General features: G+C 41.5%; 1 protein-coding gene across 2 annotated transcripts in view; it reads right to left on the bottom strand.

Moving 5' to 3' along the window:
• Window positions 1-19,769, bottom strand: part of MAP2K6 (mitogen-activated protein kinase kinase 6) — a 134,494-nt gene that overhangs the window by 41,290 nt on the left and 73,435 nt on the right. For both annotated transcript variants that reach the window (XM_027080514.1, XM_027080513.1), the window contains exon 2: window positions 4,319-4,385. In XM_027080514.1, the coding sequence (XP_026936315.1) occupies window positions 4,319-4,385 (67 nt within the window). The remainder of the gene's footprint in view (window positions 1-4,318; window positions 4,386-19,769) is intronic.

The raw sequence follows: 19,769 nt of genomic DNA, 5'->3' as shown, positions 1-19,769 counted from the left end.
TTTGTACACCTGAAACTAATATTATATGTCAGTTATAGCTCAAAAACATTTTTTTAAGAATTACCGGTTATCTTATACAATGTCTACCAGAAAACAGAAGGTACTCTTACCAACTCATTTTATAGGGTCAGTATTACCTTAAATACCAAAACCAGAACATAATAGCTCAGACACACACACACACACACACACATTACAGGTCAACATCTCTCATGAATTTAAGACACAAAAATCTTCACATTTTAGGAGATTAAATCCAACAATGTATAAAAAAAGTAGTATATCCCAACCACGTGGGATTTTTGGGGGGTATGCAAGGCTAGTTTGATATTTTAAAAATCCGTCAGTGTAATCCATATCAAAGGGACAAAGAAGAAAACTCCAAGATGACATCAATTGATGCACACATTCAACACACATTCATGATAAAAATGTTGAGTACACTTCGACCAGAGAGGAATTTTTTCAACCTCATAAACAACATCTATGAGGACTTAACATCATGCTTAATGGTGAAAGATTGAATGCTTTCCCTCTAAGATGGGAGACAAAGCAAGGTAGCCTGCTCTCACCAATCTTATTTAACATAGTACTAAATATCCTTGCCACTAAAATAAGGTAAGAAAATAAAGGTTAAAAAAAAAAAAAACAGGAAAGGAAGAAATAAAACTGTCGTTTTTGCAGAAGGTATGGCTATCTACACAGAAAACTCTAAGTAATCTACTAAAAAAGCTCCTGGAACTAATAATTGAGTTTCAGTAAGGTCACAGGGTATGCAGTCAACTCAAAAACCAATTGCATTTCTAAATACTGACAATAAACAAATGCAAATCAAAAGTGGAATACAATTTTTATTGCTTCAAAAAAAGGAAACACTTAGGTATAAATCCTCACAAAGCCTGATGGAGAGAATCTGTGTGATGAAAACTATAAAATACTGTTGGACGAAATCAAAGAAAATCTAAATGCTTGGAGAAATTTACCACATTCATGGACTGGAAGACTAAGTGCAGTAAAGATGTCAATGCTCGCTCAACTGATCTATAGGTTAAACGCAATTCCTACCAAAAATCCCAGCAAGTTTATTTGTAGACATAGACAAGCTTATTTTAAAACTAACATGAAAAGAGGAAAGCCCTAGAGTAACCAAAATAGTTTTGAAAAAGAAAAACAAAGTGCAACGAATCACTTTTCCCAATGTGAAGGCTTACTATGTAGCCGCAGGAATCAAGACAGTATGACAGACTGGCAGAGCAACAGACTCAGAGACCAGTGGAGCAGAATGGAGAACCCAGAAACAGATCCACACAAATATGCCCAATTAATATCTGACAAAGGCGCAAAAGCAATTCAGTGGAGGAGGGATAGCCTTTTCAGCAGATGGCGCTGGAGCAACCAGAAATCCATTGGCAAAAAAAAATAAAGCCCAACCTAAACCTCACATCTTGTACAAAAATTAAACTCGAAATGTAACATAGCCTTAAATCTAAAATGTAAAACTAAAACACTTCTAGAAAAAACATAGGAGAAAATCTGTAGGACCCAGGACTAGGCAAAGGGTTCTTAAACTTGTCACCAAAAACATAACACATAAGAGGAAAAACTGATAGATTGGACTTCATCAAAATAGAAAGACGAGGGCTTCCCTGGTGGCGCAGTGGTTAAGAATCGGCCTGCCAATGCAGGGGACACAGGTTCGAGCCCTGGTTCGGGAAGATCCCACGTGCCGTGGAGCAACTAGGCCTGTGCACCGCAACTACTGAGCCTGCGCTCTAGAGCCCGTGAGCCACAACTACTGAGCCCGTGTGACACAGCTACTGAGACCGCGCGCCTAGAGCCCGTGCTCCACAACAAGAGAAGCCACCGCAATGAGAAGCCCGCGCACCGCAACGAAGAGTAGCCCTCGCTCGACGCAACTAGAGAAAGCCCGCGCGCAGCAACGAAGACCCAGAGCAGCCAAAAATAAATAAATAAATAATTTTTTTAAAAAAATAGAAAGACGAAAAGACCCATTACAGACTGGGAGACAATGTTCTTGAATCACATACCTGACAAACTCTGTGCATCTAGGATATATGAAGAACTCTCAAAACTCAACATAAAAAAAAAAAAATCTGATTACATAATAGGCAGAGAAGTGCACAGACATTTCACCAAAGAAGATATAGGGATGGGAAATAAATGCCAAAAGTATTGAACAGCCATTAGAGAAATGAAAATTAAAACTGCAGTGATATCTCACATCTACCAGAATGGCTAAAATGAAAAGCAGTGATGACGCTGACAGGGATGCAGAGAAAGTGGGTCATTCATACATTTTTGGTAAGAATGTACATGGGTAAAATCACCCTGGAAAATACTTGGCAGTTCTTTCAAAACTAAAACTGGACTTACCGTATGACCCAGTAATTACACTACTGGACATATATCCCAGAGAAACAGAGGCTTGTTTCTATGCAAGAACTTACACAGGAATGTTCACAGCAGATGTATTCATAACACCTCAACTGGAAACTACTTGTACCTCCTTCAAAGGCTAAGGGGTTTAACAAACTGTGGTATATCCATACCATGGAATGGCAGTCAGCAACAACAGAGAATAAACTATGGATACGTGCGATAACTTGAATGAACCTCAAGGAAGTGATGCTGGATGAAAAAGGCCAGTCTCAGAACGGAGACGCATGATTCCATGTGCACCACAATCAAGAAGTAATGAAATGGTAAAGGAGAACAGATCAGTGGTGGCCAGGCATTAGGGACGGCAGGGGTGGGGGCAGAGGTGGGGAGTAAAAGGAGAGGGTCTTGTAGTGCCATACACTCGGGTATCTTGATTGCGGTAGTCGTTATGCAAGGCTGCACGTGTGATACAACTGCACAGAGCGACACACACACACACACACACACACACGAGGGCTTGTATTGCTGGTGAAATGTGAACACGTTCTGCGGTTTGCACCAACACCACTTTCTTGGTTTTGATGTGATACTAGGTTTGTGTAAGATATTAACATTGTGGGGGACACAGATGGGGGAAGGGTACAGGGGACTTTGTACATTTCTCTGCCACCTCCTGTGAATCTACAATTACTTCAAAATAAAGTTTTAAAAGTGTACCCCCGAAGTCCCGTATAGGGAAGCCACATGTTTGAGCCTAAGCTCACGAGAAGAAACCAATCAGAGAGGAGAAGTTATTAATTACATAGTTCATAGGTCCAAGGGAAGAAAAATAACCAGAGGGACCGAAAAAAAGAAAAAAAAAAGAAAAAAAGAAAGAAACCCCAGTCTTGGTAGTAGATATGGAAAGAATTCCTCCTGCAGATCCTCATGGAAGGAGCGCTCTCACTTGAATTTGGCTCCACAGTCCAGGGCGCCGAAGAACAGCCCTCCCCTCTGCTCCGTCCCTAGAGGTTCTTCAGTGGAAAGTGTGTTTACATGGTTGCATAAGATGCAATGACCAAAGTCTTACAGAACATGATCATTTTTATTAGCACATTCCAACACCAGGGGTGCACTGTCTGATAGGGAATGATCATGGTTAAGGTCGGAAACCTCTACAAAGGGAGGTGCTTTTTTATAGATGAGCAGAAGCCTGAAACATTTAAGTTTCCTCTCATTGTACTTGCTGTGCTTTTATGGTACCTCTGCTGTAATTGTTTTTCTTGGAATTTCCATTCCTCCCATGCAGATGCTTTGATAGGTGGTCATACCCCCAGCTAGGCAGGAAATACCCTCCCCACCCAACAGAGAGACAAAGAGACGAGGTGGAGGCTCCAGGAGAGGGTGCCCTGCTTCACCAGGACCCGAGCTCCCTTAGGGATTTGGGCCAAAGGCTCAGCTAACAAAGGAGTGGTCCTTCGTCTCATGCTTGCCTTCTGTTTATATGAGCAGGATTTAGGTGGCAGGATGCTGAGTTCTCACCAAATACCATCTTTCTACCTCAAACCAAATTTTATAGTAGTGGCTCTCTCAGGGGTTTGCTTGTTTGCTCAGATCTATATAGAAAAGGCAAAAAGTCCATGTCCAGTGACCTTTTTGGATTTACATAGGACCCCATCTGCTGAACGCATTTGTAGAATTTTTAACCAACTAGCAATGAGTTCAAAGCTACCCATTCCATATCGACTGACTGACTATGATTTTTTTTTTCGGGTCTCAGAACAGTAAGTACTTGGCTTCCTCCTTTAAAGGGCTCTCCTTTCTAACAACTATCTCCATAGTTAAGGTATTGCTCACCAGTCCAAAAATGAACTCCCATTCCCTGGAAATCTGTAAAGTGCAAGCATTTGGATTAAGGCGATGATCCTGCCAGACTTACGTGGAACTGGTCTGAGGTTGTTCAAATGCTTCTTTTGGGATTTTAAGGCCAGGGTTTCTCTTCTTGCCTGTTGGGAAAGATGGAAGAATAAAGTTAAGGTCTGAATCACAGCATGAGAGCAGGGACAGAGACTGCAGCAGAGAAAAAGGACAGAACTGGGAACGCAGGTCTCATTTCCACATTCAGAACTCCACTTCCTACCAGGACGGCCGTGAATGACACGCACCAGTCACCAGGCTGAGCAGAGCCTCCCAAGTGCAGACTGAGATCACGGATGCGGTTTTTCACCAGTGCAGGGTGCAGTGTCAGTATAAGGCTGCCAATCCTCTTTACCCAGGAAGACCTGCCCTTTTTTCCCTGCTGGGAGTTCGGCATTCCAACTTCTTCTTCATTTTCTTGTACACAACAATGGTAATGGTAGACAGTGTTAGTTACAGGATTTTTTCCTTTATAATGTCAGTCAGATGTACCCACACTTCTCTTAGTATACCAGAGTTTTCTAAATTGATCTTTGATTAGCTGACAGAGTTAACCATGGAGGTAGAATAAAACATACTTTCCCACTGTTCTCCCCTTCCTCTTCTCAACCACCTGCCGTAAGTTAAAACACCTAAGCAAAGGGTAGGGTAATACTTATTTACTTTTTCCCCATTCCACAAAGGATTATGATAAGAGATGGGCCCATGCAAGGAGGCTGTCACTTCTTTGGGGGCAAGATGGGAACGTAATGTGTTTGTTCATCATCCCCGGGCTGAAACCACAAGAGAGCTTCGCTCAAATACTTTTGTTGATGGTTTAAAAGAACAGACTGAAAAATGACGGCTCAGGAAGCGATAAGAGAATCCAGTCTTGTAAAGGCTCGGGATTTTCCTCATCTAAGGACATCCTGTATCTCTTCATGCTTAGCAGGAAACGCCAGAGCAGAGCTGGATACAACACCCGTGGGCTTACATTCTTTCTCACCTCTTCTCCACGTTGCAGGGAGCACTACAGAGCTGACACACACCCTGCTTAAGGCTCTGAGTAGAGATCGGCAGCTGCATAGAAACTGCAGAAGTCATATTCTGTAGCCTCTTGCAGGAAAATGACATCCAAAGACTTCAGTGACTGCTCACCAGCAGAGAGCCAGCAATGACCCAGTCAGAATCAGAATCCAGGCCTCCAAACACTCAGGTGGGAACTCTTTCCTCTGTGCCACAATGGATGAAGTTTAGAGGTGACCAGAGAGAATGAGGTAGGGGAGTACGGGGTTATGAGTTTTTAAAAACCAGATTACAGGGGCTTCCCTGGTGGCGCAGTGGTTGAGAGTCCGCCTGCCGATGCAGGGGACACGGGTTCATGCCCCAGTCCGGGAAGATCCCACTATGCCGCGCAGCGGCTGGGCCCGTGAGCCATGGCCGCTGGGCCTGCACGTCCGGAGCCTGTGCTCCGCAACGGGAGAGGCCACAGCAGTGAGAGGCCCGCGTACCGCAAAAAACAAAACAAAACAAAAAAACCAGATTACATCCAGTTCCTTCACTCACCAAGAGACCTCCAGGGTCACTTTTCATCTGACTCTTGATATCCTCAACTATAAAACGGTGTAGTAACATCAATGCCTACCATATCGGACTGATGTGAGAACCATGGGATAACACATATGAAAGAGCAATGAAATTATAATCATTTTAAAAAAACAAGCTGCACAGTCTCATAAAAGAAAATGAGTCATTTAAGAAACTCAGGAACAGGGACTTCCCTGGTAGTCCAGTGGGTAAAGCTCTGTGCTCCCAATGCAGGGGGCCCGGGTTCGATCCCTGGTCGGGGAACTAGATCCCGCATGCATGGCGCAACGAAGATCCCACGTGCCGCAACTAAGACCCAGCACAGCCCAAATAAATAAATAAACATTTAGAAACTCAGGAACAGAATTGGTATATTATCATAGTCCAGTGTAATGTATAATTGTGATCTTTCTCTCTATGCCTTCAAAATCCAGAAATCTAGATCAATTCTGCCAAGTTGCACAAAGCCAGGAAGCAACATGCTTGGCAGTAACCAACACAGAGAAAGCCTTTCAGACCCACCTTCACTCAGTGACGTTAAGTCAGAAAGAGAAAAACAAATACTGTATATTAATGCACATATGTGGAATCTAGAAAAATGGTACAGATGAACCAGTTTGCAGGGCAGAGATAGAGACACATGTAGAGAACGAACATATGGACACCAAGGGGGGAAAGTGGTGGATGGGTGGGATGAATTGGGAGATAGGGATTGACATGGATACACTGATGTGTATAAAATAGATAACTAATAAGAACCTGCTGTATAAAAAAATAAAATTCAAAAAAAAAAAGAACCACCTTCATCGTAACAGGTCTTCTCAGTTCTCTCCTCATTTGGACTTACCTATGCGTTTTACAAAAATTCAAAACTCACCATTTCCCTTCCTATTCCTGGAGCTCAGATGGCCATTGAGCACATGTCACTGAGTTAGTTATTGACAATACACAGAGCTGTACTATGCTGGATCTGATTGTGAGAATCCAAGTAGATAAATGGCCTAATTCCAACAATTCCCATCCATGGGCCTCAGGCAATACATAGGGAAGGCTATTTTAAATGAGATACTCTAAGGAAGAATGAACGAGTTTGACTTGTCTAAACATCATGCAGATTCTAACACAGGTGACAGAGAATTCAGGTAATCCGGACAAGTACAACCCTGTAGTTCTCCCAGATAAAACGAAGCAAAATGAAACTAAAATATATTTTTCCTGCAAAAAAGCCTCCCCAGATGCCATTTACGCAAGCCGCAAGCAAACGTTACTCTTAAGTTCCTGCATCTCTCTTCTTCATTTCTAACTCAGCTCTTACAAGATGGATGTCAAGAGAAATACCTATTTATGGAGGAAAACACCTTTGAAAAACTTTAATATAGCAGTGAATTATTACACCATAGGAATTAATTATTCGTAGTTCATTAATAGCAATCGACTATTAAGCTATAACTAACAAATCATCAAAACATCTATACGAAGAAATAGCAAAAGAAAGAGAGAAAACTTTTGGCACGGAGACTAAAGAAAGAAATGACCCAAAGAACAATAAAGTCTTCTAGGTGTGGGAAAAGAAGACCCCTGGTTCTCCTCTGACAAAAAAAAAAAAAACAAGAAACAGAGTTCCAGCAGACACAAAACCTAGTTGAATCACCATTAGAAAACACCCTGCCTGCATTTTTTAACAGTAAATAAAACAAAAATCACAAAGGCACGCACCAACATTCCATAATTCACTTACTTGACCATCACTGGAAGAACAGCCCCGTAAAAGACCAGCAGAGGTACCTCTAATAAGGGTTTCAGGGCTGCTGCGAGAGCGAGCAGAAGAAAACGCCAGAGAAGGCTGCTTTACTCGGAAGACGGCGCTTCAGCCGAGCAAAACGGAGCTGCACAGACTCCACCCCTCCTGCAGTGCCGATCACCCCAAACCTCTGCAAGTTTATCGTTCCCAGGGAAACTCCCACTTCAGGAAGGGAGAGTCGAAGTGGGTCTGTTTGAACACCAAGGTGTGACATTAAGCATTAACCAGACTTGGAGGAGTAAATCTATAAAGTAATTCTGGATAGCACAGCGTTCTCCAGCTTTTCTGTAAATGCCTCTTTCATTTCTTAAAGAAAGGAAAACAATATGTGATCAGTTTCCAGCTGTGTTTACTTCAAAGCAATCTGTTCCCCTTGGCAAGGCTGCCAACACCTGACTGTTGACATTTAACACTGTGTTAAAAAAAAATTAAGGAGAGGCAGCAAAGTGAATAATAAAACTAAGTGGCCAACTATGATAAGTGGCCTTTTTGCTTGACATTCAAAAGCAAAAATGAAAAATACGTCAGAAAATAGGCTCTATGTTATGTCACATGCTAGTAACAAGCCTTCTCAGAAGGAGAGAATTCTGTATACGTCTGCAGATCTCAACCAGCTGTGCCCTCTTATTGGCACAATCTGCAAAGGGTAAAAACCTCCTTGGCCTGATGGAGCATATGTGGTACCATATTACATCAGCCTGTGTCACACCCATGCCTGTTTTCTCCAAAAATATTGTAGTCCCACTGCACACATGTATTGGCAAAATTCATCTTAAACCAAAGCCTTTCCCCAATGGCACTGGGGAAAAAAAGAAAAAAAACCTTGCCAGCAGTCAGAAAATATTTACCAAGCCACAGAAATGTTCACCAGCTCTGACCGTACCGAAAATGATGGGGTACACAAGACATCTTGCTGTGCACCGCTCAGAGAAGCTAAGCACAAAGGGCTTCTCTCATGTGCCTTATTACATAAAACAGAAGATCGCGCTCCAGCGCCAACCCAAACAGCAAGAGAAACCAGAGGGGTGGAATCCGGAGGCTCTCCTGACACCTAAATGTTTGTCAGCCTGGCCAAGGGTCCGGGAACATGATTATGAGGGTTTACGATTATTGACACAGCTTTACAAAGGGATGACTTTGCTCCCGGCTCCAAATTTATTTTAAAAATCTGTTTCCCAACGTGAATGGGATTTCCAGCCAAGTAACTGGCAACCTGAAGACCCTGGCTGCCCTTGCCTTCATACTTGTATCTAGGCTTCAGTTCCATGGGTAGCTGGCACTAAAGGTGGCGGAGAAGTGTCATTAAATGTTATTAAGTCACAATGGTCAGATGTAAGGCAGCTCACAGAGCAGGGCAGAGTGAAGGGAGAACAGAGAGAGAGCTGGCTTAACAACAGTGACCCGGAAGTGGACACAGAAAATTCCCCCAAACCACTGGATCTCACCCACCACTGAGACTTCCACCAGGATGCCAGATTTCTTTGGAATTACATAAAATTTAGAGAAGGAAAGCTGCAAAGTTCATTTGAAAACGTGCAGTCATTTTTATTTCAAGGCGGCAGATGAATCTCCTGAAACGACAGCTTTACCTCCGTGTCCCTGGGCTCAGGGGCTCCAGCCCTCCTGTGGACAGGAGCTCAACCTTCTAATTTCAGCCCGTTTATCACACGCCCCACAGAACCTTCCCAGACCTCCCCAGACATACTTAAGGAGCACAGGCCACACCCACCAGCTTCCACAGGCCGGCATCTCAAACACAATACGAATTCAATGCAACTTCACTCAACTCCCAGTATTTTAAACTGTCCACTCTACCTAAGATAGATCTCCACGACCGTCTTCCACTTATATTCCTCATACCTTGTCTCACAATCTCGAATCACTTCTGCATTTATGTGTTCGTTTTTGAATCTACTTATTACTTATTTATTATCTGTCTCACCCAGAAACGTTCAGCTACAGCAGCAATTTTGCCCAGGGCTTGTACACCGTCAGTATTTGTTGACGGAACATTTGTTGTTCTTTTCTCAGCTGTTTTGAATTTTGGTATTGAGGTCTTCAAAAATAATTTTAAATAGTGTAGTCTGTAAAAATATTGAATCACTATGTTGTACATCTGAAGTTAATATAATATTGTATATCAACCATAATTTTTTTTAAAAAAAAGCACAGAATGGAGTAGAAATAGTTCAACCCTGAGCATACGTAAGAGCTCGTTTTAAGTCCCCGCCGTGCCACTTAACACTGGGACCCTGAGGATGATTCTGAAACTCAGTTTCCACAGCGACAAGCTGGAGACGAGACTCTGGCTGCTGAGAGATTTAGTTGGCATAACCTACGGGAAGGAGTCCAGCACACAGCAGGTACCCACCGGATAGCAGTTTCTTTTCTCCCTTCCACGTTTGTGCTTACATTTTTAAAATAGGAACGAAACAGAATGTCCCCTCTGTGGGCAGGTTATTTCTTCAAATGCCATCTCTGTTCTCCCCCTCCTGTGTTATTTATGTGAAAATGACATTTTCAAACATCTCATCGATCGTGAACCGTATTCTCTTGGTTCCCACTGACTATGGGAATTGTTTAAGCTCTATAGGATCAGGATCTCTGAGAGCAAACCCTCAGAATCCATATTTTTTATAAAGGACTTCAATTTTTGAGAGCAGTTTTAGGTTCACAGCAAAACTGAAGGGAAGGTACAGAGATTCGCATATACCTTCCTGTTCCCATACATGCAGAGCCTCTCGCGTTAGCGGCATCCCGCCAGAGTGGTGCATTTGTTACAAATGACGCACCTGTATTGACACATCATCACCCACTCGCTCTTGGTGTTGTACATCCTAGGGGTTTGGATAAATGTACACTATGCATCTATCATTACAGTGTCATACAAAGCAGTTTCACTGTCCTAAAAATTCTGTTCCCCCCCTATTCATCCCTCCTTCCCCCCAACCCCTGGCAACCACTGATCTGTTTACTGTATCTATAGTTTTGCCTTTTCCAGAACATTATATAGTTAGAATCATACTGTGTGTGTGTGTGTGTGTGTGTGTGTGTGTGTGTGTGTATAGCCTTTTCTGATTGGCTTATTTCACTTAGTAATATGCATTTAAGCTTCTTCCATATCTTTTCATGACTTAATAGTTCATTTCTTTATAGCACTGAATAATATTCCATTGTCTGGATATACCACAGTTCATTAATCCATTCACCTACTGAAGTGCATCTTGGTTGCTTCCAAGTTTTGGCAATTATGAATAACGCTGCTTATAAACATCTGTGCGCAGGTTTTTATACGAACGTAAGGAGTGTCACTGCTGTATTGAAAGAGCTAGAGAATAAGACAAACCAATTCCTGTAACATCAGAGAGCATGTGTGATGTGCAGTAAAAGTATCGCACCATGAATACACAGGACGTTCAAAGAGGGAGAGAGAAAATCAGGCAAGGGAAATGAGAAAATACAGTCTCACAGAGGAAGTAGTATTTTACGTGGTCCTTTGATAAATGGTAGGATTTGAGGGTACGTGATGGCTCATTATACTATTATGTCTTCTTTTTATATATATTCAATGTTTCCATAATAAGACATGAAAAGGCAACAGTAGGATTCCAAGGAGGAGGAGGAGGAGGAGCTCACGGTGTGGCGAGAAGGACATTGTGGCGTCTCAAAGGCTGTGACACGGAAAGACTGAAAGATTGTAACTAACAATTTTTAATTTTCAGATTTAGGAAGAGAAGTCATCTATTTTTTAGTAGAGGAGTATCATGCCATGTTGTGTTTTAAAAACAAATGATGTAACAAGATTAATCTACTATCTGCAGGGTGTTTTGAAACTGTGGTACACATGCACACACATAGCACCTGCATACACGCTCACAGGCCCACATACACACACCTTGGTGGCTTAAGCTGTTGGGTCTTTGCTCATATTTTCCCTGAAGTGTTATCATCTTTCTCCCCTGGTCAGTTGCAACACACTCAGCTCAAGTGTGTTCTCCTCCAGGAAACCTTCCATAAAAAACATGCAATAAATGTCCCTTATCTGTGTGGCCACAGGACTCTACACGTTATCTTCCGTCTTCCTTCTTACACTGATTGATTGAACCCACCTGCTCACCCGTCTCTTCCACTAGAAGGCGAGCTCTTCAGAGCCGGACCCCATGCCTTACCCAGGTGCAGAGTAAGCACTAGACCCAAAAAATGAGAGGCAGAGACCACAGCAACTTGGCTAATAAATTTAAGTTGCTTAAACTTCACAGAGGCAAAATCTGTAGGCTCTGGTAATTTCCTGGATAAGAAGTATAGAAGACCAGAAGCTAAGCTGTAGTAGTAACAGTGGTAGCAATCTGGCTTTTCCCCACCTAGATAAAATTAAGTAAAAAAGGAAAGTCAGGCCAGTTGGGGTGGGAGGTGGGAGAAGGCAGATAATGAGCTCCAGCCCTGAGATGTGCTAGGGATAAGCTGAAGGAACACCTGGCAGATTTCAGGCAGGCACATGGAGCTTCAGAGAGGGATGGCGGGGGGTGGGGGGGGGGATATGAAAATCTGTGAGTGACAAACAGAGAAGTAGAAAGTTGAATGAGACAGGCAGAGAAACAAGAACGGGAAGCAGCCTATGTAAGAATATTTTGAGAGAATGAGATGTAAATGAAGAATCAGCGAAGGACACCAAGAATCTCTGGAGGTTCCAAGGAGAAACACCAGCGAGTGCAGAGCAGCACTATCCACTATTCAGAAAAGGTCCTATTTTCAAAGGATGAGAGCACTCCGAGTTTTCTTACAGCTTCCCGGAACTGAAGTTCTTTTTCCAGACCCGGTCGAGCTGAAGTATATGCTTAGTCACGTTAACCATTTGGTGCTGACTTTGTGCTTTTGAAAGAACCTAAAATCAAAGCACAGCCAAGGCCCTCCCGTTGTGGTCTGGGGCCCAGTGAAAGCAGGGGGTGTGCGTGAGGGTGAGGCGGGGAGGGCCCCCCGTCTGTACTCATCTCCTTCCTCGTTTACATGCGGCTTCATTCATGAGTCTTATCAAAAGGAAACGCAGTCACAGGGTGTTAAAAATACCGCTTTACAATAAAAATATGGCAGCAGTGGCAAAGAAATTGAGGGATGTGGCTCACCTTTTCAAAATGCATGCTCCATTCTGGTTAGGTTTAAAAATTGCACTTATATTTTAGAGAAAAATATTGAAATGTCTCCAAGTGGAATAATATGATTCTAGGATATGCTTCAAAATAATATGGGAGTGGGGTGGGGTGGAGATAGAGGTGAAATAAGCTAGTAATTGTCAAAGCTGAGTGATGGACACACGGTGCTCACTATATGTCTGTCTTTGAGTATGTTTGAAAATGTCCAAAATGTAATGATTTTCTTGAATAGCTACTGAATCACAGAAAATTCTCTTTTAATAGTTAAAAAAGAGGGATAGTAAGAAGACTGCATTTTTCTCTTGGGAGAAGTGGATTCTTTTTTCCCTTTGGTCTAAGATCACAATATTTTAAAATTTTTTATTGGAGTAGAGTTGATTTACAATGTGTTAGTTTCAGGTGTACAGCAAAATGAATCAGTTATACATAGACATATATCCACTCTTTTTTTTTAGATTCTTTTCCCATATGGGCCATTATAGAGTATCGAATAGAGTTTAAGATCACAATTTTAATAGCACTGAGATCACCTCCCTTTAGCCAAGGAAAACTACAGGGTCATAATTTTCATTCAACCAGCTGCTTGAAGACTAAGAAGTGCAGAGAAATACAGAGGAAAGTTCTTGATCTATATGTCTTCTAAGAGTGCTACCAGTACAGTCCATCCTGCTTCTCCCCCAGATTTACCTAATTTCTTTTAGTGAGCTGCATTCTACCATGATGTCATTGACCCATGTTGAGGTCACCTTGAAAAGGGAACTCTGGGGCTTCCCTGGTGCCACAGTGGTTGGGAGTCTGCCTACCAATGCAGGGGACACGGGTTCGAGCCCTGGTCTGGGAAGATCCCACATGCCACGGAGCAACTAGGCCCGTGAGCCACAACTACTGAGCCTGCACGTCTGGAGCCTGTGCTCCGCAACAAGAGAGGCCACAATAGCGAGAAGCCCACGCACCGCAATGAAGAGTGGCCCCCGCTTACCGCAACTAGAGAAAGCTCTCGTACAGAATCGAAGACCCAACACAGCCAAAAATAAATTAATTAATTTTTTAAAAAAGGGGACTCTGAAATTCATCTTTGTAAGGTTGTTTTTGATTACCTTATATAATGTCTTCTTTTTCAAAAAATTTTATTTTTTATTGGTCTACAGTTGATTTACAATGTTGTGTTAGTTTCAGGGGTACAGCAGTTACCCCTGATTCAGTTACACATATACATATAGCTATTCCTTTTCAAATTCTCTTCCCATTTAGGTTATTAAAGAATATTGAATAGAGTTCCCTGTGCTCTACAGTAGGTCCTTGTTGGTTATATATTTTATATACAGCAGTGTGTACATGTCAATCCCAATCTCCCAATTTATCCGTCCCCCCCCCACCTTTCCCCCTTTGAATAATCATAATGTCTTCTTTATAAAGACTCTTGGGGTAAAAATATGTGTTACCAATAACAAGAAGAGGCGGTTTCTCCTGTATAATCTCTGCCTATGGATGATGTGAATGTTCCTCTAATGTGTTTCCTTCCTTGGGTTGATGGCTGAAAGGCTTAAGGCCAAACCTGGACTCATATTCATACTCATTTCTGACTCAGTGTTTTTTGTGGCTCTGTTTCTGTCTTACCCACCCTTTTAATAATATTTTATTGTGGAACATTTTATATACATGGGAAAGTAAACAAAACAGTTATAATCAACCTCTGTGTACCTATTCCCCAGCTTCAAAAAATACCGACTTAAGACCAATTTTGGTTCATCTACACCCCACCCACATTCCCAGACATCAAATCATTCCATCCATAACTATTTTATCAAATATCTCTAAAGGAAATTGACTATTAAAAATAACCGTCATACCATTATCACACGGAAACAAATAAGTAATTTCTTAATATCTACTCAGTGTTCAAAATTCTAATTGTCTTGTGAAGAGGAGTTGGGAGAGGGGTAAGATAGGAGAAGGGGATGAAAAGGTACAAACCATAGGTATAAAATAAATAAGATACAAGAATGTAATTAATGTATAGGACAGGAAATCTAACCAATATTTTGTAATAACTTCAAATGGAGTATAATCTATAAAAATATCAAATCACTATGTACACACTTGAAACTAACAGAACATTGTAAATCCACTATACTCCAGTAAATAAATAATTCTAATTGCCTCCTTATAAATAAGTAAGATAAATAATTATCTTGTTTATAAATATTCTAAATACTCTTAAATTATGCTGTGTTTGAATCAGGATCAAAATTAGGTCCTTGCTATATAAAAAGCAAAGGGGACTTTCCTGGCAGTCCCGTGGTTAAGACTTCACCTTCCAGTGCAGGGGGTGCTGGTTTGATCCCTGGTTGGGGAGCTAAGATCCCACATGCCTCGCAGCCCAAAACCAAAAAACCAAAACATAAAACAGAGGCAGTATTGTAACAAATTCAATAAACACTTAAAACAAAATGGTCCACATCAATTAAAAAAAAAAAAGCAAAAAAACAAATTAAATGAACAAACCAAACCAAACCAAACATGTAGATACAGAGAACAGAGCAGTGGTTACCAGAAAGGAAGAGGAGAGTAAAATGGGTAAAGGGGGATCCACCCTATGCTGATGGATGGAAACTAAATTTTGGTGATGAGCAGACTGCGGTGCACACGGAAGTCAAAATACAATGTTTTAAGATTAGGTGATAGAAGTTCTTAGGTCCCTGTCAATCTATAAGCTCTCCCTCCATTTCTTGTTGTCCACCCCTCCCCACCCAATGCGATTACTTTGCTGAAGAAATCTGATCATTTGCCCTATACAGTTCCCCACTAATTCTGAGGGCGCACCTTGTGGGCTTGTGTGCCCCTTTGTTAGCTAGAGTGCGATCAGACGGAAACTCGACTGCTCCGTTTGGCACAGCGGCATCACAGGTGGCCTCACCTGCTTTTAACTAAATTGCTGAATTCTTTGCATCCTAGTAAACGCTCCTAAACTCTTAATGGAAAAAGGAAGAAATAAATAAATAAATGAATAACCCCTCAACAACACTGGGTAGTCAACAAACTTTTTAATCTTTGTCAGTTTGATAAGTAAACAAAGGTACCTCATTGTTTTTAATCACCCTTTAAAAATGTGTAATGAAGTTGAATATTTTTAACATGTCTACTGACATCTGTAGTTATGTTTCTGTGAACTCCTTGTTCAAGCCATTTGCTCATTTTTATGTTAGGTTATTACTGTTGTTTTATTTGTAAGAGAAGACATTGCCCCTTCTGTAGTTTGAATCACAAAACACACACACATGTGAGTGTGTCTGCCCACTTGGGTTGGGTTTTTCTCCCCTTTTTGATTGTACAGAATTAAAAATTTTTACATTACTTCATGGCCTTTGCACTTTTACAAGGCAGGAACATTCTTTCCTTTTCCCCAAATAGCTAGATAGTTGTCCCAATACCACCTATTAATCTGTCCATTTTTTTCTCCATTAATTTTACACATCTTTTTAATATTTATACCTCTTATATAAGTTCATTGGCTGCTATGTCTAAAAGTTATTAAATATTCGTGGCATTGAAAGGCAACTTCACTCAATCCTGACTTTAAGAGAACTCTTTCTAGCTTTTCACCTTAAAAAAACTCTGCTGGTTTTACGAAACTGTGTCATCTGCAGAAATGTGGATGGACCTGGAGACTGTCATACAGAGTGAAGTAAGTCAGAAAGAGAAAAACAAATATCATATATTAACGCATGTATGTGGAATCTAGAAAAAATGGTATGGATGATCTTATTTGCAAAGCAGAAATAGAGACACAGATGTAGAGAACAAACATGGATACCAAGGGGGAAAGGGGGGTGGGTGGGGTAGGTTGAATTGGGAGATTGGGATTGACATATCCACTACTACGTATAAAATAGATTAACTAATGAGAACGTACCCTATAGCACAGGGAACTCTACTCGGTGCTCTATGGTGACCTAAATGGGAAGGAAATCCAACAAAGGGGATATGTGTATCCATATGGCTGATTCACTTTGCTGTATGGCAGAAACTGACACAGGAGTGTAAAGCTATGCTCCAATAAGAAAAAAAAAAAATTATGCTGCTTTTAGATTCAGTTTGACAGAAGAAGGATAGAGCCATCCATGTTTACTGAGTGAAATATCTTATCAAGGCTCTCAAAGACTTGCCCATACCGTAATCCTTAGAACTTGTGAGTGTTAGCATGCTCAGGTTTCAGGAGATGTGATTAAAGGAAGGGTTCTGGGATGAGGAGATTATCGTGGATTATCCAGTTGGGCCCTAAATGCCATCACAAAGCTTCCTGATAGCAGAGAGGCTGAGAGACACGAGACACACGGAGGAGCAGACGGAGGCAGAGGCCGGGGGATTCAGCCACAACCTGGAAGAACGCCGCGAGTGCCAGCAGCTCCTGCAGGCTGGATTCTTTATCCCAGAGCCTCTGGAGGGAGCCTGACCTGCTGACACCTTGATTCTGGATTTCTGGCCTCCAGAAATGTGAAAGAATAAATGTATGCAGTTTTAAGCCACCAAGTTTGTGGTTACTTGTTACAGCAGTTACAAGAAACTAGTACACTACGGGCGGACCTCGGAGATATCGTGGGTTCCGGTCCAGCCCCGGGCAATAAAGCAAATATCGCAAAAAAGCAAGTCACACGAATTCTTTGGTTTCCCAGTGCACGGTAAAGTTATGTTGACAATATAGAGTAGTCTATTAAGCGTGCAACAGCATTATGTCTAAAAAACAATGTTCATACCTTAATTTAAAATACTTTATTGCTAGAAAATGCCAACCATCAGTGAGCAAATGCTGTTAGAAAAATGGCGCCGATAGACTTGCTCGAGGCAGGGTTGCAACAAACCTTCAATTTGTAAAACATGCAATATCTGCGAAGCACGATAAAACGAAACCCAATAAAGACAAGGTATGCCTGTATTAGAAATGGATGCTGAATTTTACCAAATTCCCTTTCAACATTTATTGAAGTAATCCAGTGTCCTTCCTCTTATACCCAAGCTGCCACGCTCTCTACCAAATGGATTTCTTTCTTTTTCCTTTTCTGTTTTCTTTCTTTCACCAACTCATTTTCACTCTCTTTATTTCCCCCTCAGCAGCTTCTGCCACTAAGCCTTCCTGAGGATCCTGTGTTCCTGCATTGCCTGTGGTGGTAGAAACTTAGAGCCTGCTAATCCCTGGATTCAAGAAACATCTAGAAAGTCTTAACTTGACAAAACAAGGGTGCAAAACAAAGTTAAGAAATTAAATGCAAACAAGAAGGAATAGGTATTAGTAAATGTTCCTTTCTCTGGAACAAAGGAGATGGTGCTGGCTTCCTTTCATTTCTCTCTAGCTTGGGGCCAAGGAAGAAATGTACCCTTTCCCCAGGCCTGTGTCACATTGTGAAATTCTTCATGTCCCCTGTCAACAAGAAACAAGAAGGTAAAGAAACCAGGGCCAAAGCAACCTCAGAAACTATGGCAAGATTCCTCACCTTGACACTCCAGCCCTGCAGCCTGAAAAAACTCAGGATCATCCTCTTCCCCATGGCTGTTTCTGCAGTATCTCTCACTTTTTTCTCTCCAGGGAGGCTGGACGTTTTTGAGAGTCATGTTTTACAAACCACAGCCTGGCAGAAAACCAGTGGCCTCTGCCTTTTGTTCTGCCACATACTTTGCTGGCTTCATGCATCCCCCACTGGTGACACTTCTGATTAGAGGTTCAGGATGGTTGATAAAAAAACAAAGACTAAGAAATAGCCTCAAGAAAACCACAAAACTTAAATGTGAGGTTTTCTGAAAAGAGAAAGCAAACAACTTTTTTTATGCATGTCTACTCATATTTCATTACTATTTCAGATCCTCATGGAACCCTTAAGGGAAAATTCCACACTCCTATAGAAGGACTTAGGTCCTTATCTCACCGTAATTAACAAATATTGCTTCAGGCAGTGCCATAACTCTGCGTGTCAAAGAAGTGGAGTTCTCTAGTCTTGGTCATATGTTTAGAAATTGTTCCAGGCACTCACCTTGAAACTTGTAAATCAGTTCATCTCTAAGACTAATTGCAAAAAAAAAAGTACAGTTGACCCTTGAATAACACAGGTTTGAACTGCACCGATTCACTTATATGTGGATTTTTTTCAATAAATATGGCATCTGTATTTTCATTTTATAGTTCTTTAAATGAACTAAGTGTGGGGGAAAGTATGTGCTCAATCAGAGCTCACAATATGTGGAACCGAAAGAACTAGGGTTTGAGTCCTGATTCTACCCAAACTGTTTGAGCTTCCTGCCCCTGGGTGAGTCACTGATCAATTCATTTGTTTTTCAGGCAGAGATAGCAGTCTACAGATTTTTGACTGTGGGGTGGGGGCAGGGGGTGTCAGTGCCCAATTGCTGCTTCGTTGTTCAAGGGTCAACTGTACATAAATTCCCTGTTGCATCCATAGAATGATCCACCTACCTATGTGATCAGAAATGGGAGGGAAAGATATAAATTTAAATACGCATCATGATGCCTTACACACAGCTACCTATACAGCTTCCCCAAACTGGTTTTAATGGCTAACCAAAAATTCAAGGAGATAATTTATAATGATCCCTGGATATACTAATTTTATAAGATTTTCTTTAGAAGAACTACAATCCTGCAGCCTGTGGAACAAAAACCACCTTCACAGAAAGATAGACAAGATGAAAAGGCAGAGGGCTATGTACCAGATGAAGGAACAAGATAAAACCCCAGAGAAACAACTAAATGAAATGGAGATAGGCAATCTTCCAGAAAAAGAATTCAGAATAATGATAGTGATGATGATCCAGGACCTTGGAGAAAGAATGGAGGCAGAGATCGAGAAGATGCAAGAAATGTTTTAAAAAGATCTAGAAGAATTAAAGAACAAACAAACAGAGATGAACAGTACAATAACTGAAGTGAAAACTACACTAGAAGGAATCAATAG

Source organism: Aethalodelphis obliquidens, unplaced genomic scaffold (assembly GCF_003676395.1).
Source record: "Aethalodelphis obliquidens isolate GAN/ISIS:26980383/991018 unplaced genomic scaffold, ASM367639v1 scaffold44, whole genome shotgun sequence".
Taxonomy (NCBI): Eukaryota; Metazoa; Chordata; class Mammalia; order Artiodactyla; family Delphinidae; genus Aethalodelphis; species Aethalodelphis obliquidens.
The sequence above is the reverse complement of the archived record's forward strand: the minus strand, read 5'-3'. Positions and strand labels throughout refer to the sequence as shown.